The sequence below is a fragment of the Crocodylus siamensis genome, chromosome 4 (assembly GCF_052110815.1).
Source record: "Crocodylus siamensis isolate JL-2025a chromosome 4, ASM5211081v1, whole genome shotgun sequence".
NCBI classification, from domain to species: Eukaryota; Metazoa; Chordata; order Crocodylia; family Crocodylidae; genus Crocodylus; species Crocodylus siamensis.
In genome coordinates this window covers 158,029,093-158,055,193 of record NC_143398.1, presented here as the reverse complement: position 1 = coordinate 158,055,193, position 26,101 = coordinate 158,029,093, and the positions used below count along the sequence as shown (strand labels likewise).

The 26,101-nt window shown below is 51.5% G+C and overlaps 2 protein-coding genes across 3 annotated transcripts in view; both read left to right on the top strand.

The window, feature by feature from the left end:
* Nucleotides 1-6,191, top strand: part of RAPGEFL1 (Rap guanine nucleotide exchange factor like 1) — a 33,930-nt gene extending 27,739 nt beyond the window's left edge. Inside the window, exons 14-15 of the mRNA XM_090044476.1 lie at nt 2,045-2,099; nt 2,813-6,191. Of these exons, the coding sequence (XP_089900602.1) occupies nt 2,045-2,099; nt 2,813-2,937 (180 nt within the window). The 3' untranslated portion in view covers nt 2,938-6,191. The remainder of the gene's footprint in view (nt 1-2,044; nt 2,100-2,812) is intronic.
* Nucleotides 6,192-7,776: 1,585 nt separating this feature from the next.
* The window catches only part of WIPF2 (WAS/WASL interacting protein family member 2), a 30,485-nt gene continuing 12,160 nt past the window's right edge, over nt 7,777-26,101 (top strand). The window contains exons 1-4 of one of the 2 annotated variants that reach the window (XM_090044473.1): nt 7,777-7,943; nt 22,985-23,112; nt 24,701-24,833; nt 25,455-25,577. In XM_090044473.1, coding sequence (XP_089900599.1) covers nt 23,050-23,112; nt 24,701-24,833; nt 25,455-25,577 — 319 coding nt within the window. In that variant the 5' untranslated portion in view covers nt 7,777-7,943; nt 22,985-23,049. Of the gene's footprint in view, nt 7,944-12,687; nt 12,711-22,984; nt 23,113-24,700; nt 24,834-25,454; nt 25,578-26,101 lie in introns of those variants that run through there. The other variant, XM_090044474.1, reaches the window with a different exon arrangement.

Here is a 26,101-nt window from a genome sequence, read left to right as displayed (position 1 = left end):
GCCATTTCTGGCTCTGCTCTGACCTGGAGCCCTAGTGTTGGACTATAGCCTGGCTCTGTTTGCAGCTGCCCTCAGCTCTGGCTGCTGCAAAGCTGGGCTTGAGGGTTTGGGGCCTGACTGGGGGAGCTGCTGTGACCCCAGATGCATGGGGTGTTGAGCTCTGCCTTTGTTGAGAGCTGACCCAAGGGTCACAGCCTCTTCCCTGCATCACCCTGGGAGTGCTCTCTGGGCCCCTATGCCTTAGTGGGGCCATGGTACAGATGCAAGGAGCCAAGCGAGGGGTTTTCATGCAGCTTTGGGGAGTAAGCGTCTCCGTGGTAATGCCACTTACTCTCCATAGCAACTGGCAGCAGGGGGCTGTGGCAGGCAGGTGGCACACTGTGCAACAGGCAGCCACGCCAGGAGGTCAGCACTCATGCTAGAGCCTGCCTGGTGGGGAGGAGCAGCAGGCAGCCCAGTGTGGGCCCCTGGGACCTTCTGCCCCCGATCACTCTGTCCCACTTTCTCTCCCCGCGGGGTGGCCATCCTCACGTCCTACATCTTGGACCAAGCTCCTTGCTGGCATAAAATGAGTGGCTCCAGATTGAGGCCAGTGCTCCCAAAAGCTGAATTCCCTCCTTCTCCTGTGTGTGTGGAGGGGAGGATCTGCCCCCACTCACAGTGCAGGCAGGGGTGGGGTCTAGGCCAGCTGAATGCAACACGTGGAAAAATGCCTCCCCCACCTGGTGCCAGATAACACTGTGTGTCTGGGACAGGGCTCAGTCAGTCATTGTGGGGGCAGGAGCTGATGCCGGAGCCTGGCATCCCGGCAGCAGTCTGTTGCTCTCATACCTGCCTAGGCTGGTGAAGTAAAGCTCTGAGAGCTGCTCCTGCCCCTTGCACCATTGTGTCCTCCAGTGCAAAGCGTACGCTGGGGATCTTGGTCTTGCCTGGCCAATGCTCGGGGCTCCCTGCACCACGGGGAGCAGGCCCCAGCACCATGGGACCACTCCTTGGCATGGACCTTCCAGCTGACATACCCTTTATCACCCAAGGTTTCTTCTCCGTCTCCCCCAGGCTCTCAGCTTTGTGCACGGAGTTGAGGGCAAAAACCATCCCTGCCTGCCATGGGCCTGGCCTGGAATGAGTGGGGCCCTGCCTCCCACCTGGTTCCCCTACTTGCCTCTGCTCTCTGGCTGGCATGGCAGATGCAACAGAGTTTCCAGCTACTGAGATGTTCTTGCCCCCACCCCAAAGTCATGGTTGCCCCCAGCCTGCTCCATGGTCCCTGGTGTATGTGTTGGGGAAGAGGGAGGAGCTTGGAAGGGCCTTAGGGTCTGCCTTTACTTCTCAGCTTACAGAGGTTTCTGAGTGGGATATTAGACCGCTGACCCCCTTCCACCTGCATTCACCCCAGTATAGTACCCAAATCCTGCTAACTCAGCTCCAGGGACTGGGTGTCTTTCTCTAAAGGATGCAGGGATTTCCTGTTAGTGGCACTATGATGCCATTCCACACTAGGCCATGGAAAGGAATTGTGGGGTCTGCCATAACAAACCAGCCCTCCTGGTCCAGAGGGGCTTGTTCAAATACCTTCCCTCCACCATGCAGGTGCTGTCCCTAGTAGGGCTTGTGGCGCCCTCTGCTGGCATATGGCTGCATGTGTTGGTTAGGGAAGATGCTGGTCAGATGTTGCTGAACATCTGGGCTGCAGTCATGCCAGCCTGGTCTGCTGTGCCAGGCAGGGCACAGGCCCAGTGTATGTGGCAGCCCTTCCCCCAGAGGCTCTGTTGTGGCCAGAACAAAGGGGTTTTCCCAGCTGGTCATGGCTGAAAGGGGGTGTTTTCTGCCCCCATGGGGCCTTGTGGCCTGTGGACAATGGCAGGAACTGCAAGGCTCCGTGCTTACAGTGACCGGGGTGGGAGCTCTGGATTCTGCAGTCACCTGTCAGGGGCCTGCACATCTGGTCAGCGTTGGATCCTGCTTGGCTCTGGCAGGATAGCTCAGGTAAGTCTTGTATTGGAGCCCACCGCAGTAATTACTTATTTGTTTCCCACCCCCACAGCACTCGATAGCTGAGAAAGTGAGGACAATCAGGAAATACCGGAGCCGGCCCCTCTGTGAGTATGAGCATCCCCTGCTTAGAGACTAATTCATGGGACATTCGCACCCATTTAACTGGACTTGGCACTGGTGTAAAACAGAAGCAGGCATATGAGATACAGCCCTTGCCCAGGGTAACTCAGTCACATACGGTGCACAGTTACTCCAGGAAAAATTAGGGGTAAAACTATACCTGGATAAGGTCCACCTGTGTAGGTGTTGTGCGTCCACAGGTTATCCTGGAGGAGCAGTGTTTGCAAGGCAGACTAGCTTGCTGCCTCCCAGCAGCAAGTTGTAATAGTGTCTACCTGGTGATGTCCCACGGCTGGTTGACCATCTGTCTGCCCCGGCACTGGGGTAACCCCCACTGATGTTCAAAACTGATGGTATTACACTGATTAAACCTGCCGTGTGCTGTCCAAGCTGTCAGACAGGCTGCAGCTAACAGGACAGCTCTGGGGCAACAGGGTTAGAGGCAAAAGACCAACCAGAAGCTTGCAAAATTGAGTAGCAAAGAGACACTGGCCCTTGGGTGGTGACTCTTTGCAGATGGTATCACCCAGACCAGCATGACTATCCCCATTCTCAGGGAGGCCTTCCCAGCTGGCAGGGCTGATTTCTGGGGCAGAGTCAGCCAGCAACTTCTGTTCCCAGCTGCAGGGGGCTGCTGGTGGCTTCCTAAACCCTTGGGGTCTATTCTGCTGGGTCCTGAACCCTTTTTCCCCCTCAGGCCTGGAGATGGAGTCGTCGCCCAGCCAGCTGCAGACCAAGGCCTACGTGCGCCAATTCCAGGTGATCGACAATCAGAATTTGCTCTTTGAGCTCTCCTACAAGCTGGAGCCGAGCAGCCAGTGAGAGCCATGGGGTCCTGCTGCCCCAATGCGGGGTGCTGGCACAGCCCTGCCCTGCCACACTGAAGCACTTTGGCCACGTGCCCCTTGGTGCCAGGGGCTGGAGCAGGCATGGTGCTGCGGCATCCTCGGCCTGGCGCGGCCCGCCTGGGTTTACGGGATCTGTTGAACTGTAGGTGCATGCCCCTCCCCTGTTGGGGGTGGGGTGGGGGTGGTGCCTGGTCTCTGCAGGGGTGCAGTACCGTGTCACGCTGGCGTGAGCACGAGAGGCTGCCCCCTGTGAGTGGTGCCAATGGGTGGGCGGGAGCTGGGGACAGCACGTAGTTGGGGGGTGCTTGTATTCTAGCCGCCTCCCCTGCCCCAGGGGGTGATGGGGGGGGCACTGTACCCCTTCCCCCCCAGTCCCTGTTCTCCCTCCCTTTATTTATCTCTTCTTTCCCACAGTTGTGCATGGTGCCCCTCTTCCTGGCTCTGTTTCCCTCCCTCCTCCCTCCCCTGGGATCTTGTGCTGTCACCCAGCCTCTTAAAGGTCATGGGATCCCCAACCCCTCTTGTCTCAGGAGCTCTGAGAAAATGCCAGGTGTTTGCAAGGAGAAGGGGGACCCTCCTGATATGGGTGGCATCTGTGGGTCGCTAGTGGGAAGCAGGGCGTGCTCCCCATGTGGCTCTGGCTGCAGGTACAGACCTCCCCACCCTTGGGCTGCACAGCTGTGCATTCTTGCTTCTGCTGTGAAGACCCCTTCATGTGTCCTGTTGAGTCACCACAGGGGAAGGGAACATGAGACCCACAGAGCTGGGAGCAGGAGCCCACACTGCTTGAAAGACAAGCCCAGCTCCCTCCAGCCTTCTTGTCCTGATGCAGCTGCTGGGGGTGGGGCTCATCCTGCCCCACACCTTGGGCTTCCTTTCCAGTGTGTTCTCCCCCTTCCTGCTCCTTGCCCCTGCCCCACAGAACCATGACCTTCTACTCTGTGCCAGCCAATTTCTGTCTCAGCAGCTCAGCCCCATGGACTCTTCTGATCTGAGCTTCCTGCCCAGGGCAGATGGGTTTCCTCAGCACAAAGATCTCAGCCATTTGGACAGCCCCATGGCTCTGGACACTGCTGTAGCCCTTGAGCTGCACAGCAGGGCTGACTGGTGTTTTGTCTGAAAAGCCTGAGTCCCTGGAGTCATGTGATTGCAGGAGCCTCAGCTTTCACTGAAACAAGAAAGAGGCAGGGGGAAGATTCTCTCCTGGTCCAGAAAGGAAGCTGGGGGCTGTGTCCCCCATCCCCAGAGGTCCTGGCAGAGGTGGATTTGAATAGCTCCTGATTCTTAAGCCAGTGTCAGGATTGGGGGTCCTGGGTAGGGCTAGCTACACTGCAGCTAGCAGGAGCAGTGGGGTGGGGGAAGCTTCTTCCCAGAGCCCATGGAGTGGTGTCACAGAGCCCAGGATGAAGGCCATGGAGTGGGGGTGCAGTGTGGAGCCTCTTGATGGAGGCTGAAGCCAAGGATCAGACCAGCCAAGGCTCAACCACTGCCTTTCCACCTCTGGTAGGCAGAGACCTGGAGGGAGGGAGCTGATCGTCTTGATTTACCTCCCACTGCTCTTTGACCCCAGGATGGGGGCAGATAGAGCAGGCTGGTCCCCCTGCACTGACCACCCAGGAGCAGTCTCTCCCAGGGCCCTGTACCCAATGCTATGCATCTCAGAGGGCTGGCACTTGGGATGTCTTTTAAAGGAACTAAAGCCAATTCCTGTTCTCGGGCCCCAGGTGTCTGAGCCCATTGCCTTGAGACCCGGCTTTTTCCCTGATGCCCCCTCCCTGTTCCTCTTATCCCCAGGTCCCTGTCCCCACCACTGCCACAGCAGCAACTGGCTCCATCCACTCAGTGAAGCCAGTTGCCTCTCCCTCCCTCCCCTTCTCTTGGTGTGGCTTCAAAGAGAGGGCAGGGGCTGTGTTCACAGCTACAAACCCCTGGGGGGCTGCAGAGATTGGTCCAGGGGGAAACCTCTGCCTCCCTCCCCCTCAGGGGAGGTAGCACCAGGGGTTGTCTGGCTGGGAGGTCACCACAGGGCTGGAGGGTCTCAAGGAGGATTTCCTGCACTTCCATCTTGTTCCTGTATTTTTTTCTGGCTCTACAACCACCCTGCGTCTCTGCTGAGCATCTTTGTCTGCCTTGACAGCTGCTCTCTCTGTCTGTCTGCTCAGAGATTGTCCCCTGCTTTCTCTCTCTGTCTCTATCTATCTATCTATCTATCTATCTATATTCAGGGTCTTGTTTCCTTCACTGCTAAGGGTCTCTCTTTCCTTCCCCCTGTTCCTCCCCTCCCACCCCCATAAGGTCTCGCAGACCTTACATGAGAATGTATATATTTTGTACCAAAATGCTCTTTAATTGTAAATTTATTTTTTAAAGAAAACAAAAAGACAGAACCTTGTACCATATGGAGCTTTGTACAGTGACTTTTCTACTGAGCGGGGGCATGTCCCCGTAGTGTGGAATGTAAGCTATCCCCTGCCCTCTGGGCCCAGCTCATCCTGGGGTCTGTGTCATTGCCCTTCAATTGTTATTATCTTGCTAAGAAGCACTTAAGGCTGAGGAAGGGTTTCAAGAAGAACTGGAAATAAAAGCAAGCGCTGTCCACTCAGTTGTGTCTAGTGAATCACAGGGACTTACCAGCCTGGCCTGGCTGTGAGGCATCAGAAAGGCTGAGCAAGGAGCTCTTAGCCTAGGTACTTCTGGGGTGAGGACAAATGCCAGGCTGTGGCGCAGGAGCCCAATTGTCATGCTGGAGCCTGATTGTCATGCAAAGCCCAGTGGGAGTTGCAGGCTCCAGTCTCACTGGGGCAGTTCATCTGTTCCTTCTGTCATCAGAAGAGTAGTGCAGAGGGAGTGGGGGAGGATGCTTAGGGAACTGCTTGCTCTTGGCATTGCAGTGGCATCATAGAGCACCTATGCTGGTTCAGGACTCTGGTGTACTAAGTGCTACATAACAGCACAGGCTCCAGCAGAACCTGGCAAGGGTGATGGGCCTAGCAGGAATTCCTCATCATCACCCCTGACCACTGCAGTCTGCTCAGCCTGCCCAGTGGAGGATAAACTGGGATCTGTGTGGCTTGGCATTTCCAGAGGTGGGGACAGAGAAGAAAAGATCTTTTAAGGCCTGCTTTTAAAGTTCAAGTCCCTTTTTACCCTGCTGCCCTCAGTGCATTTCACAAGAGGGGGAGGTTGTCCAAGTGGCCTTAGCCCTGCTGTGCTCTTTGCGCTGTCCCAGTGGTGGCAACCTGGGAACTGCCCTCTGCCCCAGAAGGTAGTGTACCTGCACATGCATGCACCTAGACCAGCAGTTCTCAACCTTCCTGGATTTAATACAGCCTCAGCAACTGCCAGCTCGCTGCTTTCACGTTATAGCAGCACAAGCGTGATGTTGTAGCTGTGACAGTCCAGAAACAATGCAAGAGGCAAGGAAAGGAGATTTTTCCTGTTGGGCCAACTGGGCCATTGGGATCAAGTGAAAGCAGCCCTCCTCCCCTGTAAGGCGCTCTTCACCAACTCCCTGCTTTCACCTGGTTCTTGCTGACGGAGAAGCGCTGGAGCAGTGGCCCTGGAGCAGGGAGTTCAGGAAGCTGTGGGCAGCAGCACTGCATGCTTTTAGCACTGTGAGCTCCAGCTGGGCACCTCTGGGCTTCTCTTGTAGATCTTGCATGCATGCCTGGCCATGCCAGCCACAGTGCGCTGGGGCCCGCACACCACGGGAAGGAGCTTGAGGCCCCACCAGGCATGCAGCTTGCGGGCGCAGATGCCACAGTGGCAGTAGTGGTGCAGCCCAGAGGCCTGGGGCCTGCTCTGCTGGGGCTCCTGCTGCCAGCCAAGAAGTCCACCAGCTGAGGCCACTGCCAGGCTGGAACCCTAGGGAAACCCTCCGTTGTAGGCAGGGGATGAGGTGACCTTCCCGTCATAGTCAGGCGGGATGGTACTTTGAAGAGACCTTCCCAGCATGACAAAAAATACGAGCCTCCCCCGTGACCTTCCCAACATGGCGGCCAACCCCCGGCCACATGACCACCCCAATATGGCTGTAGCAGCCGTCTTTCCGCGTGACCCTCTGAAAATAGCCGGAAGTTGCCATTTTTGTGCGCCCCTCAGTACGGCAGCCGAAAGGAGTCAAAGTGACCTTCCCAACATGGACCACCGCTCCCCTGCCTCAGACTATGGTTTGTCTAACACCACCGCAGTGCGGCTTAAGTTAATGGCACTTCCACGTGATCGCCATTCGGCTGTCCCGCGGAGCCAATAGGAGTGATCAATTCAGCCTGGCTACACGGACTGCTCGAGGCCACGTGACCTTCCCCACATGGCTGCCACCACTACTTTGTGTTTGACCTTCCTAACATGGCACCTCCCAGTACGATTCAGACACCACCCCTTTCTGTGACCATCCCAGCATGGCTACACTGTCTTCCCCCGTGACCTCTCCAACATGGCGCCGGTTCGTTTGTTTGCTTCTTACACTCGGCTATTCTTATCACAATCTTCCAATATTTCCCCACGCAGACCTACCTGCCACTTTCAGCAGGGCTGCCTCCGGCAGTCTAACTTGCTCACCATACCCAAGACCTTGAGGCCTGACCTTCCCAATATGGCTACCACGCTTCAGGCTCCCATGTTGGGAAGGTCACTGTTTTGCAGTATGACCTTCCCAACATGCCGGCCGCGCTTCGGGCTCCCCACGTGATCTCCTCAAGATGGCCGCCATGTCTCCTGACGCCTCCAATATGGCCGCCAGCGCCGCTCCCTCCCCTTCCCAATATGGCGACCGGAAGCTCTCCTGCGCTAGCCAGTTGGGCGACCCGGTCCGTCACAGCGGCGGCGGCGGCGGCGGGGCGCAGCGGCGCTCATGCGCAGAGGGCGCCGGGGCTGCCATTTTGTTTGGCCGCGGCGCTTGGTGGCTCGGGCGGGTTGCACTCGTTTCCGGGTTGGCGGCGGGAGGCGGACCCGGTGCGGAACGTGCGGCGGCAGCGGCGGGTGAGGAGCGGCCGGGCCGGGGGTAGCCGCGCCTCCCTCTCCCCCGTGATCCCCTGTGTCCTTTACCCCTCCCGCGGCGGCCTCCGTGCGGCAGCAGGGCCTGGCCCGCTCTGCCCGCGGCGCCCCGGCCGAGGGGTCACACCTCCGCCCGCAGCGGTCCACTTTTTGCCAGTGGCTGTCCCCTCTTCTCTCCCCTCACCGCTGCTGCCCCGGGCCTGACTGCCCTGGGGATGCTCCCGGCGAGCCGCAGACTGGGGCAGCAGAGGCAGTCGGGCCGAGTCCCCGGGCTGGAGCAGGCCGTGGGGTTGGTGGAGAATTGCAGCACAGTGCCCGGGTGGGTAGACAGCAGTGCTGGTAGGCCCGAAGCTGGCGGGGGGTGACATGCTTCCAGCTGTGGGAGCTTCCCTGGAGCAGCAGCCAGCAAAGGTTTATCGAGGTCGAGCCGCCAACATGGGTCCCGATGAGCTCAGCGTCCTGTGGGACCGCAGGGCAGCCTGGTGCGAGGGGCAGAGAGGTGGCTCCCTTCTGACGGGCAGACTCAAGGGAGCATTTTGACGGGCACCTCCGAGGCCAGCCAGCCTGGCCTCATGGACCTGCTCTTGCAGACGAGAGTCCTGCATTGCCTTTTTGTCTAGCATCCTGGTGTATCATGTCTGTCATATCCTATAGGTGTTGTGGCACCACTGGCTCCACAGGCCCTTGAAGGAAAGTGACCTCTTTCACTTGGTGTGTGAAGTTTAATGGGAGCTGTCAGCTTGGCTTTGCACAGGGGCTGTCAGGCAGTGGCTCTGGAGAGAGTCGGGGTGATGCAGCTGACAGGCTTGGTTCCTTAAATACAAACCTGGGGTGTTTTGCCCTTTGCTGCTTAAGGTGTGGAAATGCAGACAAATGTAGTGGAGTTGAGTTGTTTCTTTGGCCACAGGCAGCCTTTGTTAGACACCATCTCCATCAGTGCAACCACGCAGACCCAGCCACTCTTTGTGCCAAGTGGCTGTGATGTGGCAGGCCTGTGCCAATGTCTAGCATTTGGTAGAGGAGAGAGAAGTAAGGCTCCTCTACAAAGAAATCACCCCCTCTCAGCAGAGAAGGTGATTTGTTTGCAGCTAGGCCATTGTACATCAAAGTCAAGGCAAGCTGCTTTGAGCTATTCTCTCCCTTCTCTTTAACTGAATCTGGGTTTTTACTTGCTTTCATAAATGTAAGTAGGTCCTTGTTTTGCCATCGGGTAGCAGAAGCACGTGACTTTTGAATGCTCCCATTGTGCTTGGCTGCAGGATTTTAGAGCCAGAAATAAAGCTTGGCCATTGATTTTTCTGTTCTGTCTGAAATGGGCCTTCACGCATTATCCACAAAGCAACGTGTGAGGATCCTTTTGCAGTAAGTGCCAAGGTGATGGGATGTGTTCCCAGGCAGGTCTCTTGCCCTCCCTGGCTTTACTCTCCAGTGATGCTGTCATCGTTTTTGAGCTTCAAAGGCTCTGGCAGGCTTTGTCTCTCTTTAGGAGGGAAGGGAAGCATCACCTTTCCAAATAACTAGGTTTTTTGCTGTCAAAGACGGATCTCACCTGGTGGAAAAGCAAGTCGACAAAAGCAGCCTGTCTTGGTTTTGTCATAGTAGTTACAGAGGGAGTCATTTTCCCTACCGTTTCACTGCAGCCTTTTTTCACCTCTTGTGGTCTACCTCCTGTATCAGCAGAGCCAGTGCTTGGGTACCACAGCAACAGTCACCTCAGAGATTGGGGTTGTGGCCTGAGGCACTATAGGATGCAACTCAGTCAGTAGCAGGATCTCTTATTGCTGGTCATGTGAGGCCAAAATAATCCCATGGTGCATGTGCAAGGATGTGTGTGGGTATGGAGAGTTGTCTCATGGATGGAGCATGCTTGCCTTAGAAGCTGCTGGCTCAGTCGAAGGAGCTGGGAGCATCCTTGTGGCTTGGCATGTGATGCCACCTCCTGCATTTTACTCAAGGGCAATAAAATGACTTCCAACTTCTAGGCAAGAGGTGGAACGCTGACTCCTGCTGGTCTAGTGTAAGAAAAGGGGTTTGATATGAGGGAGCTTCCCTGGGTGGGCCTTTTCCCTGCCAGCTCACATGTGTTGAATTCAGCCCTGGCTTGCTCAGCTGTCAAGCCCTCGCTGAATATGACTTGCTTGTACAGTGCTCTGGCAGGAACATAAGCAGCGTTTGGTTACACCCAGTGCTGGCCTGCTCTCAAACATGGGAGGGCCCTGCCTTGCCAGCCAAGCACCTTCTGCTGAAGAAAAGAGCCCTGGCCGAGAGCAGCAAGGGTTTGGACTTTGCAGGTGTGCCTATACCCCTGTGGCTTGGTGTAGGAACTGGGTGTTTTACGCTGAGTCGAAGCTGGGTCTCTGCCTAGGCTGTCCTGTGTCAGTAACTGGGTATGTACCTAACTTCTGCCGTTCCAGTTCGTTCCCATGGGGTTTGTGAACACATGGCACCTCCAAAAGATCACATCTCCTGTATCTGATGAGTTCAGCACTAGTCCTCTGACACCCAGTGTGACACCCTGATACCTCCTTTTGGGCTATGATGGCAACACTGAGTTAACCAGTGCCCTTGCCTGGAGATCAGCTGCCACTCCCATACACATTGACATGATGAGGGCAGTAGCTGACCTTGGTTAGTCTTGTTGATATGGGTGCTTTGGGTGCCCATTGTGCTATAGCTGTATCGGCTACTACAATGAGTGGGCAGGGTGCACGTGTCCAATAGCACTGGGGCACCAGCAGCCAGGGTAGGTGTTAACAATGTGTCTTCAGACCCTTTCCACCTTTTGATCACACTGAATTACAAGACCAAATCTCAAGTAAATGTCTTTCACCTTGACAGGACAGGAGGTTTTAGCATTAGCAGCTGAATACAGATTTGATCAGAAAGCAAACTAATTCTGACAGGGCCTGACTTTCACTCCCAGTCTCAATGCAAGGCCCTTCTTTACAGATATGTAACAGACAACAACTGCAGGGAAGGCCCTGTGACCTGATCCTTTACTCTTTAGACTCCTATGGATTTCAGTAGGAGCCTTGCCTGAGTAAGGACTACAGGATTAAATCTCAACCTAGTGGACAATCCGGGGGTCCTTCTGGACTATGGACCTGCCTCTGCCAGGAAGATGTGGCTCTCATCCTGCATCTCTTCCCCATCTTGCAAGCAGTGGTGAGGAAGACAATGCTTTGCCCAGATACAGGCATTGCAGTCGCTCAGTGGTGCAAATGGGAAGTCTGTTGCAACACACTGATCTTTCAGACTAAAATCAGGCCTAAATATAATGATTTTACAGCTTGGGAGCACCACACACACATCAGGCAATGTGCATAAACATCCCAAAATAACTCAAAGTGCTGAGGAGGCTGTCATCACTCTTGTAAATTTACTTGTAATTACTCTCTTGCTGCAGAGTGGCTTAGAGAAGGACATGTTTTTAGCCAATTAGGTCTTTAAAAATCCATCCAGCACGCTGTTTCCTCACTGAACACCCTTTTCTGTGTGGTCGTTACAGCCCTGGCTCAGCTCAGGGTAATTGGATCCTGGAGGAGTCTGGCTAAGCAGTTCTTGCACTGTGTTTAGAGCAGGCATTGGCACCTCTTTAAAATGGCACAAAAATGACTTGCCCTCCAGGTCTCTCACCTGCCTTGTGACATCTGGTTTAGAGATCAGCCTGTCTTTCTGCTTGGCCCGTGCTTAGGAAGCCCCTTGTAATACTTGACTCAACTTGCATGGAATGACATAGGACCCAACTTTGCCCAGACTGGAAGGGACAAGAAACTACCAGTGCAGCCACACAAGGCTATGCTTAAATATCAGCATTCGATCTCCTGGAAGTCGGTGTAACAGAAAGAATGAGAGAGAACATGCTGGCAATTAGGATCTTTGGAAGAAAGGTAAGGGAGATGTTGAAGCTGCCAGACTTAGAAGCATAGTTAGAAAAACTTACTATAGAACCAGCAGGTCCATGCACAGATGGGAAAGATGGCAAGAGGAAGAGACTTTGGAGCAAGTCAGAAGTTAGGAGATACTTTGGAGTGCCTACTGGAGGTGGGAGCAGGCCATGGAAATGCAGTACCTGCAGAGGGGTCAGTGGTGTTGGAGGGGTTAGGCCTATCTTCCCTTGACTTTCGAGTGCTGACAGCTGCTGTGCAAATGTGCAGGAAGGGAAGCCGATTCCAGCCCTCTGATCTCATAAAAAAAGCGAGTGTCGCTGGCTATTATGGCCAAGGAGTTGGGTTTCTACTGAAAGAACAGAGTGAACATTTCTCTGCCTCAGTAGGATGTAGAACTGGGTGCATGGAGCAGCTTTTGGCTTTTACTTCCATGCGGTCCAGCAGGGCCAATGCTGTCAGTATTGTCATAATGCTTGGCAGCTCCAGCTGGGGAGCAAGGCCCCATTCAGACGGGTGCCTCTCCTGACAAATAACGAAATGAGGCTGGTGGGAATGTGGCCGGTGGCTCCCAGATTTGGATGGCACTGAAGAATCGGGAGAGCTCTGTAGGATTTATTTGTGGAGAAGCTAATTCAAACCAGCTTGGAGAGAGACATTTGGGCCTGGAACGTGGAGTGGCTGAAGGGCAGTAACGGAGGAGGAAAAGGCGGGGGGAGCAGTTGGGAGCGGGCAGCCCCAGCAGGTCCCAGCACACTTTCCAACAGAGGCTGCTGCAGATGGAGCCAGGGTTGAATGTGTGAAAACATGTGCTTTCAGTTTGCTGGTCTCTTCAGACAAAGTGTTTGCCATCTGGCATCCTAAGGTATGATGGGCCTTGCCATTGCATCTCGTGCTTGTGGCTTTTCATCAATTCTTTCTCTTCTATTTTTTTTTTCCTTGTATTTCCCTCTTCCTGGTTGTAAACTGAATTTGTTGGGCTTGTTCTCTTCAGTGTGGGGGTGGGGGGCAGTGGAGGCTTTCCTGCTAGGGCTGTGTGAAGCTTTGGGTGGTGATTTGATTTGGAGGAGATTCGGCCTGATTTTAAAAGTATGAATGGATTCAAAGCTCTCTGAATCTTTGGCAAAGATTTGGAGAGCTCTGATGATTCGAGCAGTCCTTGGGTGGGGGGTGATCCCCACTGCCCCCCACGCTGCATGGAGGGCTCTGCATGAGCCTCCTCAACACCCCTAGCTGCTCTCCCACTCCCCCCGTGGCTGCCTTGCTTGCTGGGGCTCCGGTCCTTTAAGGAAAAAAAAAAAAGCAGAGAAAAGTCCTTGGACTTGCTGCTCCTGGTGCAGCCTGGGGGGTTGGGGCTCCTGCAGAGTCCCCCACATGGCATGGGGCAGCAGGGATTACTGCCTGCTGGCAGGAGTGGTGAGTCCTGGGGTTTCTTCACTTTTCTTTTTTTTCCTTAAAGAGCCAAAGCTGGCCCGTGTGGAGCACCTGTAAGGGAGCTGGGGGGGGAGGGGTTGGGGGCTTGTGCAGAGCCCCCCACTACAGCAGGGATTGACACGCCCCCCCCACCCCCCTGCCCAGCAGCACCTGCTGAGCTGGGGCTTTTTTCCCCCCCCAAGTGCTGGGAACTGGGGCAGGCAGGGCAGCCATTGCTGGGCTGGGAAGGGGCAGGGGATAGGCCTGGCCTGGTTGATTTGGAGATTTGGCTGCTGCCAAATCTCCAGATCAATTCAGGACAGTGATTCAAATCTCCCAATTGAATCGCTGTCCCCCGAATTGGCCAAATCTGAAGTGAATACTAGCTGCTTTGCACAGGCCTACTTCCTGCCTCCTGGCAGCTTTTTCATACAGCATGAAGTTTCCCTGCTTTTGTCATGAGGTAGCCAGCACCTGCAGAGAAACTGCAGCAGTTAGTTAGCTCTTCCAGGGGGCAGAGCCTTCGCTGTACAAAGATCTCCAATATCCCTGTTTGTGCTGCCAGTGTCTATCCGCCTCACCTCAGCAAAGGCTGCTGCAGCCTGGTGTTTGGGGTCTATGGGGAGTTTGAAATAAAACTTTTTAGCACCTTGGGTTACTTCTTGGGAAGCAAAAGCAGTGAACTGGGGGGGTTGGATAACCCTTCCAAATTACCCTGGTCTCCATTTGGTTTGCTCCCTACACCCTTCAACCCCAAATATTTTATGCAGTTTATCTGTCGTGTGTATTTTTCCACTGGATATTATAGGTGGACTTGCAGCTTGACTCAAGGAAATTGTGATTTAAACATTTAAGTGGCCGGTGGCATAAGACCATTGATAAGGAGTGGGAATTCCCGTGTGGCCTTGGCAAGCAGTATAAACCGTACTTCAGATTCTTCACCTGTAAAAGACTATTAATTTTGCATTCTAGAAAAAGCCATGTCTGGTGCTGAAAAGCTGTGTGTATAGAAAACCATTCCTGCTGTCAGGGGAGTGCAGTAGAGACCTCGTGGAATGGATACTTTTGCCTCGTTCATGCTGACCACACAGAATGACTTAACCTTGTCTTAAGTCTGATCCCACTTGTATAACCAGTCTGGTGGTGTGGCAGGGACCCTCGGTGCCCATTTCAGAATGCTGTCCGACTGGCCGGCGGCTGAAGTGTAACTTCACTGGTACTCAAAGCTCCCCTGCCTGGAGGATTCAGTAGCTGCCCTTGGGATCTTCCACAAAATTGAGTCTTCAGTGCTACTGTCCTTCATGGAACGGGTGAGACAGTAGGCCTCTTCTTAATTGTGTGAATTCGGTTTATTTTGAATAATACACATGACTATTAGTTCTGTGAGTGGAGGGGAGGCAGGATAGTTTCATAGTGCTTAGGGTCGGAAGGGACCTAAACAGATCATAAGGTCTGACACCACCACCCCACTCCCCCCGCCCTGGGCAGGAACGAGTGCATGGTCATAACACCCCAGCCAAACATCTGTCCAGCCTCTTCTTCATAGAATCATAGAAGTCGGGTTGGAAGGGACCTTGTAGATCTTCAAGTCCGACCCCCCGCCTGGGCAGGAGAAAAGACTGGACTCATTTGAGTCCAGCCAGGTAGTCATCAAGCCTCTTCTTAAAGATCCTCAGGGTAGGAGCCAGCACCACTTCCCTAGGAAGTTGGTTCCAGCTCCTAGCCGCCCTAACTGTGAAGTAGCTCTTGCGGATGTCTAATCTAAACCTACTCTAATAATTTGTGTCCGTTGTTCCTTGTCATGCCAGGGGGAGCTAGGGGAAACAGCGTCTTCCCTAAACCCTTCTGGCCCTCCCCCCGGTGAGTTTATAGACAGTCACCAGGTCCCTCCTCAGCCTTCCCTTGTGAAGGCCGAACAGGTTTAGGTCCTGCAGGCTTTCAATGTAGGGTCTGCCCTGTAGTCCCCGGATGCGAGTGGCCCTCCTCTGGACCCTTTCAATGTTTCATAGATTTCATAGACATTAGGGCTGGAAGGGACCTCGGGAGATCATCGAGTCCAGCCCCCTGCCCAAAGGGCAGGAAGTCAGCTGGGGTCATAGGATCCCAGCAAGATAAGCATCCAATTTACTCTTGAAGGTGTTCAATGCAGGTGCTTGAACCACCTCTGCTGGCAGACTGTTCCAGACCTTGGGGGCTCGGACAGTAAAGAAATTCTTCCTCATGTCCAGCCTGAAACGGTCTTGCAGGAGTTTGTGACCGTTCGACTTCGTCATCCCTTGGGGCGCTCTGGTGAACAAATGTTCCCCCAGATCCTGGTGGTCACCCTTGATAAACTTATAGGTGGCCATCAGATCACCCCTGAGCCTATGCTTTTCCAGGCTAAAGAGTCCCATGGCTCTCAGCCTGTCATCGTAAGATCTGTTTTCCTGACCTCTGATCATGCGCGTGGCTCTCCTCTGGACTCTCTCAAGCTTCTCCACATCCTTTTTGAATTGTGGAGCCCAAAACTGGATGCAGTACTCCAGCTGCGGCCTCACCAAGGCCGAGTACAAGGGGAGAATGACGTCCCGGGATTTGCTCGAGAAGCATCTATGGATGCAAGTAAAGCGACCAAAATGCTGGCTAGCCGCAGCATCGCATTGCAGGCTCACGTTCATCTTGTGGTCAATGATGACCCCCAAGTCTCTTTCTTCTGTAGTGCTATCCAACGTAGCACTGGCGAGCCTATAAGGGTGCTTCAGGTTTTTCCTCCCAAGGTGGAGAACCTTGCATTTTTCGGTGTTAAACACCATCAGGTTCTCGTCTGCCCATTTGCTGAGCTAGTCCAGGTCAGCCTGGATCACCCGCTTATCTTCTGGCGTGGATGCTTTGCCCCAAAGTTTGGTGTCATCGACAAACTTGGCCAGTCCACTCCTGACTCCAATGTCCACATCATTAATGAAGATGTTGAACAGTATGGGTCACAGGACAGAGCCTTGAGGGACCCCACTGGTCACAGGGCACCACGATGAGTGACTGCCATCAATTACAACCCTCTGGGTCCGACCACGGAGCCAGTTTCTCAGCCAGCGGATCGTGGTGGAACCAAGGCCACAACTGGCCACGTCCCTCCTGAAATGGGGCACACAGAACTGGATGCAGTACTTCAGCTGTGGCCTGACCAGCGTCGCATAGAGCAGGAGGATCACCTCCCTGGCTGTACTTGAGATGCACCTGTGGATGCACAACAAGGTCCGGTCAGCCCTACCAACCAGGACCTCACTGCCGGCCCATGTTCATCTTGGAGTCAGTAATGACACCAAGATCCCTTTCTGCCTCCGTGCTCTCAAGATGGGAGTTTCCCATTCTATAAGTGCTGCTGGTTTCTACTGCCTAAGTGCAGCACCCTGCACTTGTCGGTATTGAAATGCATCTTGTTTATGTCAGCCCACTCCTGTAACCTATCCAGATCTTGAAGACCCCTAAGGTAGGAGAGGGCACAGCCTCCCTTGGGAGCCCATTCCAGAGCCTGGCAGCCCTAACTGTAAAGTAATATCTCCTGATGTCCAGCCTGAACCTTCTGTCTAACATAATTAGATCATAGTTGGATCATAAATAGTTGTTAAGAAGTCACTTTTATTTGACTCTTTGGCTGATAACTTCAATCAGACAGAGGACTCTGTGGTCCTCTCCTCCTTGTGCAGTGTATTGTATTGCTTGAGGTATGGGCAGCATGGTCTGTTGTGATCCCAGTTATAGGGCCATGCTCTGATAACTGGAAAGCCCCTGCTTCTATCTCTATTTTCCAGTCTCAGTAAAATGATCAATAGGGTTTTTTTTCCTTTTCTTTATGGCAGCAGACCATTAAGAAAAGTCATCTTGTCAGCTTCCTTGGCATGTTACTCACCCCATCCCTCCCCCAGCCCTTTTTCTTCCTCCTCCCTGGATTTTTTGGGGAGAGGAGGGCAAAGGGAATGTGTCAGCTCCAGAGGGAGGGGCTCTTTCCGCCTGCTGGATCCTCATTTCCTTAGTGTCATGCCAGGATTCCTTGATGCTGATTAAATGTTTCCTTTGCTAAAAAAGCCTGGTTAAGATTGATGGAAAGCTGTTGACAAGGAGCCAGGCGCTGCTGTCTCCCAATGACAGACAGCTCCTGCTGCAGTCCGGAGGGGCAGCCTTGCTCTATAGAATGCTGTTAAATTTGGCCCCAGTGCAACAGAAACCTTGAATTCAAGGTTTTGTTAAAAATGAATCGTTGCTGACCGGGGATCGTTAATAATTCACAGTGTGTGCCTGAATCCCGCGGGGCTGACATGTGTCTGTCTGTCTGCACGCAGAGCTGGACTGTCTCACTGAGATGCCTAAATTGAGATGGCAGCTCAGTCTCTCAAAGCAGTTCTGAGCCCATTTTAAAAGCTTGGATGACTTTACATTGAGATGATTGGGTCTTTTCAGAATCAATTGGTTATGTAGCAATGTCAGCATGGTGTGAGCTGCTGCTCCAGAAATGCAGAGAGTCAAAAACATTGAACTTCAGAAGGCTGGATCTGACACTGTAACAATAAGTCCAGGATTTGGGAGATTTTGCAGGAGGGAGAAGGGAAGGACTGGGGACAGGGGGAGGATTTTTTTTAAAGTAGGCTAAACTTGTGAATAGTTGAGAAACAAAGTACTGTGTAGCTACATCCTGCAGTCAGACATCAGAAGGATTGTAAATTCCGCTTGATCTGCAGTTCAAAGCCACTGCCTCCCTGAGGAAGAAATGCTTCATCTTGATTTGCAAATGCAGACTAGCCATGGAAACAGTGTAATAATAAAAATAAAGTACCCAGCTCCCACTGGAAGGCAAGGAGACGCGCTCATGTCATTTGAAGGTTGTTGTGGCCTGTCCCATAGGTCTTAAAAGCATCAGAAAGTCCCAGTTCTTCGATAGAAAACAGTCTGCTTGCAGCAATAAAGACTTAAAGGTGTCTGAAAAATACAGACTGTGCTTCCAGCATGGGTTTGATCTGAGCATAGACCTGCCTAGATAACACTTAAGTAGTTGCTAAAATCCAATGGCTTGATGACAATTCAGCCTTATAGAGACTCTTCTTAACACATTTGGGCTGTTGAATGTAAAAATGCATTTAGGTGGAGGTTAGAGAAAAACCTTGTTTTTAAGCACTGTAGAAATGATTTACAACTGAGCGCTTCTGCTTTAGGCGGGTAGGCAGGTGAACTAGAGTTTGTTCTTGTCTGTGCTTGGGACATCAATCAGGTTTTGAATAATCACTCTAAAATGTCTCCATTTAAAGGTAGCTTTGAGCATGGGTATCTTATCTTCATTACACTCATTTAGAGTTCTAGGTTGTGGTGTTAAGAAAGCAGAAGAGATGCTTTCCATTTTTTAATTTAAAAGGCAAATTCAACTGCATATCCTCCCCTCTCCACTTCCTCTAAAGACTCTGTTTCTCATGCTTTGATGTCTTCAGTGCCTTTTGCACGCTCTCCTGATTTGGGTTTCTGAAATCATGCCCCGCCCCCCAAACAAACAACCAACAACAACAAAACAGAGGCTAAGCTGCAAGAGCATGCAAAACACTTGAACGTGAAGACCTTGTTTTGTTTATTTAAAAAATTCTTGGTAATAAAGAACAAAAGAAAATAAATGCAGAGAGAAATCAGCTGTCTAAACAGCAGTGTTTTGAAAGGGTACAGTTTCCATTAGCACAAACTGAGTATTGAAGGGTCTGTAAGCCTTACCAGGAGAAATTGTTGTATATTCAGGGGTTTAAAAGTCTGCACATCTTTACTCTCTATCAGCTACAACTGTCTTCACAAAACAAAAGATCTATGCTTTATTTTGTGGTGTCTGATAAATTAGCCAAAAAGATGCTGAAATAATCTATCTCAGGCTGATGTCATCATGTTGCGATAGTTGTTCTTATCCTATTGACCAGTCAAGGTCAATGACTTTGTCTTAAAATGGTCTTTTGCCAAGTTTGTTGATCTATAATGTGAACTGAACCACACTGTAAAATGAAGTTATTGGTATATTAGAAATCGGTCTTTCCTTCATCCCTGAGCTATGTTAGCTTGGACTCTTCCTGGTTTTATTCTTTTAGCTGACGCCTTGATTTGAATGCTGATTTCAGGATACCAGACTTGCATGAGACATGTACAAGGAAGAAAAAGCTACTTGGCCTTCCTTTAAAACACACATCTGAGTTATATGACTTCTTCTTTCTTCCCATAATCACTGTAGCTAAATTCTCTTGCAGTTTCCCACTGTCTTTTCCACTGAACAGTAGCATGTTCTTGGGTGTGCCCAATGTTGCTTCCATCACAGCTGGGGTCTTTGGGACTCGCAGGGCCTTTACAATTGGCACCTCTCAAAATGCAAGTGAAAGTAAGGAGAGCCGAAAAGAAACATTATCGTGTACCTGGGGAGATTTTTTTTTTTCTGGCATTGCAATGTTTCCAGCAAGATACTGAACCTTGTCGTGCCCTCAGATTAGATCTATCACGTTGCCTCTGTAACAGTCAATGTTCTTACCAGCCATGGGGTGCAGTTTTACAACTGTGGTGCTTTTCAAGAGGAAATCTGGTGCCAAGCAAAGACTTTCTGGTACATCTGGCTGAATCATAAATCTCCTTACCTGGCATGTGCTTCTCAGCCTTACCCTGTGATTTGCTAAAGCTGTTGAAATACCAACATGGACTTGGCTACCTCCGATGGGAGGGGAAGGCAAACTGCAATCCTGCTATGAAATCATAATGCTCTACTTGTGACATCACAATCACTGCTGTGGCAATAAGCTGCACAGGCGCAATTATGAGAGCAGGATTTTGCCATAGGATGCAATAGGAACATAAAGGATGAGGCCAGAGGAAAGAACAGTCCTGTTCAAACACCTCTACCATGGCATGGCTGAGTCACAGATAAGTATGAACTTGTTACCTTGTGGAGTTTCTTTTTCTGATCTGCCCTGGGAGGAAAGTTCCCATCTCTGTGTGTGTAAACTCTTACTCCAGTTCTTGGCTGTTTGTGCAAATTAATATTTGTAAAGGAATAATTTTTGAGTAAGTCCAGGGTCGTCTGGTCTTTCTCGTGTCCTTGTGACAAAGTATTTAGAAGAATTTGCAGATTTGTTGGAATCTGGTAGGCTGTGCCTTGAGGTCTTAATTGAGAGTGGACTGTGCCAGCTGTCTCCTAAGAACAGTTGTGTTCTGGAAGGGGGCTAATGTAACTGAGCTGTAGACACAGTTTTGTGTTGCGTGTAAATGAAGACCCTTGATAGCCAAGAGGACCATGTCAGTTGAGGTTGTTTTGTATGTACATTTGTTATATAGTTTTGCCAGACCACTACAAGTGACTGTGGTTTGAAAGAGACTTGGAGATGAGTTGTTTCTCCTAGTATCTTCTTTGTCTGTCTTGGGCTATAATTTGTGCAGGGGCAGTTTCACTCCTTGTCTGAATGAATCTCTCACACAACAGCGTAAGGCACTACTTTAAGTGATCTTGAAGCCACAAAAATTCCTAGATAGACTCTGGGGCAGAGAGAGACTTTTGACTCTCTGAATCTGCTTATTTTACTTTAGAGCTAGTAAGTCAGTGTTCAGTCTGACCTTGCTCATTTGATCTGACTGAATGTTAGTAGTTATCGTGGAAGTAAATGGATGCAATTTTAAAGAAAAGCCTCTGATCCATTTGATTAGGTTTTGTTTTGACCTATGTCACATACTTGCTGCACTGCTAATGTGTACTCAAATTTATCTTGGAAATAACAAAGATTTATTACAAGCCGTCTTTGCAGTGTGTACTCTTCAGCCTTTGAGAGGTTTGTGGTCACTAGAATTAATCTCTGGTTTATGATTAGCAGGATTTTGCTGTGTCATTACACATCATGACACCCTCTTGGTCTGGTAGGGTCAGGGACCTGAAGGCAGCACCTTTTAAGCGTAACACAATCTTGCTGCTATCCAGTGTCTCTGGTATAAGACTTTCCTTTGTAATATTGTTTAAGGAGCTCTGTCTAAGGACACCGAGTGTCTTTCCTTCTTTTCCTGCTGTGTGGTGTTTTCCTCCTCTACCTAACTTTGCCTGGAGCACACATCGCTTGCTTTGCATGCCAGTCCTTCCATCGATCACATTCCAGTCCCATGAAGCATTGCTGTTTTGAGAGAGTTCTAGTTTTTGTAATTCTACATTGTTGCATTCATGGCTCAGACAGGTATCTGTCTTGTGATCTGCTGGTGATTCAGGGGCTTGTTCCTGTGTCTACTTCCTCCATTTAAAAGTTTAATTTGTGATAGAGACTGGTTTGTTCAGGCTTACTTAAATACCAGGTTATACAAAGTCCAAGCAGCTACAGAATGTCCTCGTGCCTGTCACAGCGTGCTGGGTAAGCTCTTGTATAGGACACCTGTGTTTCATGCATTAGTTGGACGGATTAAAGCTGATTAGTTTCACTATTGGGGGAAAACTTGTGTATATGAGGAGCTCAGGCTGTGAAATGACTGAGTGGCTGGGCTTGAAAATAACTTAGAGGTAGGGCCTTATTCTCAGGTATTTATGGGGTCATTTATGTTGGGTGCTTCAATGGGACTGAAACTGCTTTGGAAAATCTGGCTGTTGGTGCTTATTTGTCAAGGATAGGAGACTGCAATAATGAGTCATGGGTACAAGCTATAGGTCCCTTCCATCTTGGCTTTATGTCCTTTATGCAACAGAAAATTTAGCTACACTTATGGTCAGGAATGCACCTCAAAGATGTATAATGTTGGCTTTTTTTTTTTTTTAACACCAAAGAGGTTATGACTGTGTTCAATCCCTGTGCCAGTAGTCATGCTCCTGGTGCCAGCAAGGAGTCTAGATTGGGCTGTAGGATTCAGGTAACTGGTTTGCTTGTCCCTAGAGTGGGATGACTAGGTTAAAAACTAAGTGAATTTTGGACACATTCTGGTCTCTGCTAGTTATATGCTTTATTTTCTGTGGCAGTCTGTCCACATTTAGGACTTCAACACTGGCCCAAATACCAGGCTGGAAGACTCCTGGTTAGCAGGTCCCATCAGTTACTATGAGTAAGAGAAGCTACTGGCTAGATGTGCTGGCACCAGTCACCCCTTAAGGAACTTTGTTTCCAAGACCAACACTTTGTACTAGCCAGGAGGAGGCACTCGAACCTGACAGCTGTTGTTCTGAGATCCAAGTCAGTCACCAAGGCCTTGTCTGTGATACACCTTTGGGTGGCTTTGATACCAGAGTTGTGCTCTTAGGGCAGCAGTGCACCCTGGGAAGCACCCACTGGTAAAGGGGGAAGCACAGGCGTCTCTGCACATGGTCCAGTGGCAGAAGCCTCCTATGACATGTGAAGCAAGCATTGCTGTGTTGGCAAGGGGCAGGAGTTCCTGTCACCATGAGGGACTTACAGGAGCACTTGAGGTTCTGCCTGCAGCACCTGAGTTTGGCTGGCAAAACTGGGCAGCGTGGTCCAGGCCCCAGGCTCCCTCTCCTTTCAGAGTGGTGCTCACCACTGTAGATGGCTGCCTGTGCAGCGTCCGACTGGAAGTGCTGTGTGGGCTCTGGCACTGTCTGTGCACCCTCTGTGGAATGCCAGCAATGCCTGGCCCCCAAGCTGGGGTGCTACGGAGAATGCTGCCCACTTGGGCCAGCTCCCTCGCCTGCTGTTGTACTCCCACTGTCATGTAGCTGCAGTGGCCGGTCTTTTGCATTCTGCTAACCAGCTCTCTCCCACCCTGCAGGTATATGAGTGGGCAGTGTTTCCTCGTACCCTAAGAGGCCCAAGCCAGCAGGCAGTGGGGAAAGGATGCCCATACCGCCGCCCCCTCCACCCCCACCTGGCCCCCCTCCGCCTCCCACCTTTAACCAGGTAAGCTGCTTCTCTCTGTGTGGCTGCTGGCTACTTTACTCCTCTTGCTTGGCATGCTTTCTTCACAGCCGCGTCACCCGGAGAAACTTGAGAGAGTCCAGAGGAGAGAGCCACACGCAGAGGACAGGAGAATAGGCCTTATGAAAAGAGACTGAAAGCCATGGACACTTCAGCCTGGAAAAGCGCAGGCTCGGGGGAACTGGCGGCAGCTTATAAGTACATCAGGGTGTACATTAGGATCTGGGGGAACATCTGTTCACCAGAGCGCTCCAAGGAATGACAAGGTCCAATGGTCACAAACTCCTCCAAGACCGTTTTAGGCTGGACATAAGGAAAAACTTCTTTACTGTTTGAGACCCCAAGGCCTGGTATAGGCTCCCTCCAGAGGTGGTGCAAGCACCTACTCTGGACTCCTTTAAGAGGTGTTTGGATGCTTATCTTGCTGGGATCCTCTGACCCTAGCTGACTTCCTGCCTTTGGGGCAGGGGGCTGGACTTGATGATCTCCTGAGGTCCCTTCCAGCCCTAATGTCTGTAAAATCTATGAACCTCTGACTTAGATGCTCTAGGTTATTTCACTGCCTTCCTCAGGATGCAGGACCTTGCTATGACCATGGCTAAGTCATCTTGCTCTTCGGTGCTGCTGTTCCCCTACCTGTGTGATGGGGAGATGAATCCTGTGAGGATTAGTGAACGCCTACATGCTGCTTGGAAGGTGTCATACACTCTGAAAGAGCCTGTTAATTAGGTCGCTCCCTGGGTGCAGAATCCTGATCTGGCCCCGTTTCCCTTATACCCCTGGATGTTCCGTTGTGGTCAGCAGAGCTCCCTGTTAGCTGTAGCCGGCATGACTAAGTGCTACAAGTGTCCCACTGGCAGAGCTGCTGGCTTGAGGCCGAATCTTTCTTGCCATTGAATTCTAAAAGCACCTCAGGACTGGGGGAGGAAAGGCCGTCGGGAGCAAGCAACAGGGGACTAACTCCAGCTCATTACCACTGCTGTCTCTAGTAAGAGACAGTGCCTCCCCCAAAGCCAACCCCCACTTGAGTACTAGGGAATAAAAGGCTCCTAGGGTGGACTGCGATGGTGAGCTAGATTTGATCCCTGTGATCTATGTGTTACTGTGGTCTGGCTCTGACCCTCCCCCCATCCCCTTCTTCCCTCAGTGGCTCCAAAGGGGCCCCACTCTCACAAAGCCTTTGTTCATCTAGCTGAGATTTGGAGCTGTGAGGCAGGGGAGGACTATGGCCTGGTTCTGGTTGTCCGTGTTAGTGATGTATTAGGAATTTTTAGATTTTCCCCTTTGCCTCCCTTTGGGGCTGCAGCATTGGGGGGTACTTGATGAGACTACAAGAACTGGAATGACTCTGTTTCTCAGATGGAAGGGGCAGTTTGGCAGGGGGGCAGGGTGGAAACAGTGTGGTTGGCACAGCCAGAGGGTCATGGCACCAGAGGGATTGGGGATACTTCGCTGGCAGAGGAGGTAGGAGTTATGCTGGAACTTCTCATAAACCCATTTGATGCATCAGGAGGGCTGAGGAAGTATCGGCATTGACCTGTTTCTCTCCTGACACTTTTTCCATTTCAAGGCAAACACCGAGCCCCCAAAGCTAAGCAGAGAGGAGGAGCGAGGGAGGGGAGCCCTGCTGCAGGATATTTGCAAGGGGGCCAAGCTAAAGAAGGTGACACAGATCAATGACCGCAGCGCCCCTGTCCTTGAAAGTAAGTACCTTACCCCAGGTGTCTCCACTGTGTCTTGGGTCCCAGTTCTCACATGGAAGATGATGACCTCAAAGTCCTCCTGCATCCGTTGGGAATTTCAGTCCCTGTGGTGCTGCTTGTGCCTGGCAAAGCTGTTCCTCTTGAGCCTACAGCCCCTCAGGATGCTTCCACAAACTCTAAAGTGGTTTCCTACCAGCTTCCCTTTATAGAGACTGATGATGGAAAGTGTTATTCAGCGTTGGCCTTGGGGACTTGTTCAGTAAAATACATACTTCTTTGTAGATTTGTGCGGGGCTCTGTAATGGCACCAAGTTTCATTCCCTGAGTCCAGATGCACCTTGGGGCGGTTCAAGTCAGTGCTGAAGACACAAGACAGCATGCAAAAAGACTTTCTCTTTCTGCCCAGCAGTGGGTGTCGCTATGAGCAGCACAGCTCTAAGTCCTTTACGTCTGATGTTACCTGATCCCTCAGTCAGGCATGTGTTACATCTGCCACATAGGCACTTTCAGTTCAGGATGTGATGGGGAAACAGGCCACCAAAAAAAAAATCCTTCCCTAGGAAGGGGTTAAATTAGTAGGGGACTTGCAGCAGAAGCAGAGATATAATCCTCTCATTTCAGAACCCAAAGGTGGTGGCGGCGGTGGCAGCTATGGCTCCAGTTCGGCGGCACTCCAGCCAAAGGGAGGCCTCTTTCAAGGTGGAGTTCCCAAGCTCAGGCCTGTAGGAGCCAAGGACAGCTCAGGTATCCAGGAAATTATTCTCTGGCAAAGGTCCTATTTTGGGAAGTGTGTGACTCTGGTGCTCGTGTTCTGCAGGGCTTGGGGTCTGGGGCAGTATACTGTTGTTACTGCTTGTTTCAGTGCTGGCCTGGAAGCCTCGGCTTATTAGGCCTGGTACTTGGTTCTGGAGCAACTGCTTAAAGATGTGGTCTTCATCCCCCTGCCCTTGCTGCTAAATGGCCTTTGGAAAGGGGCTGCTGCAATCTCAGAGCTGGGGTATTGTCTCGCCTTTTTCCCGCCTGTGGATTCACCAACATGACAATGAGAAGCAATGGTCTCAAGTTGCAGTGAGGGAAGTTTGGGTTAGTTACTAGGAACAACTTTCTCACTAGGAATGTAGTGAAGCATTGGAACAGGCTACTCAGAGAGGTTGTGGAATCTCAATCCTTGGTGGTTTTAAAGACCAGGCTAAACAAAGCCTTGGCTGGGATGATCTAGTTGGGGATGGTCCTATTTGAGCAGGCGGATGGACAAGATGACCACCTGA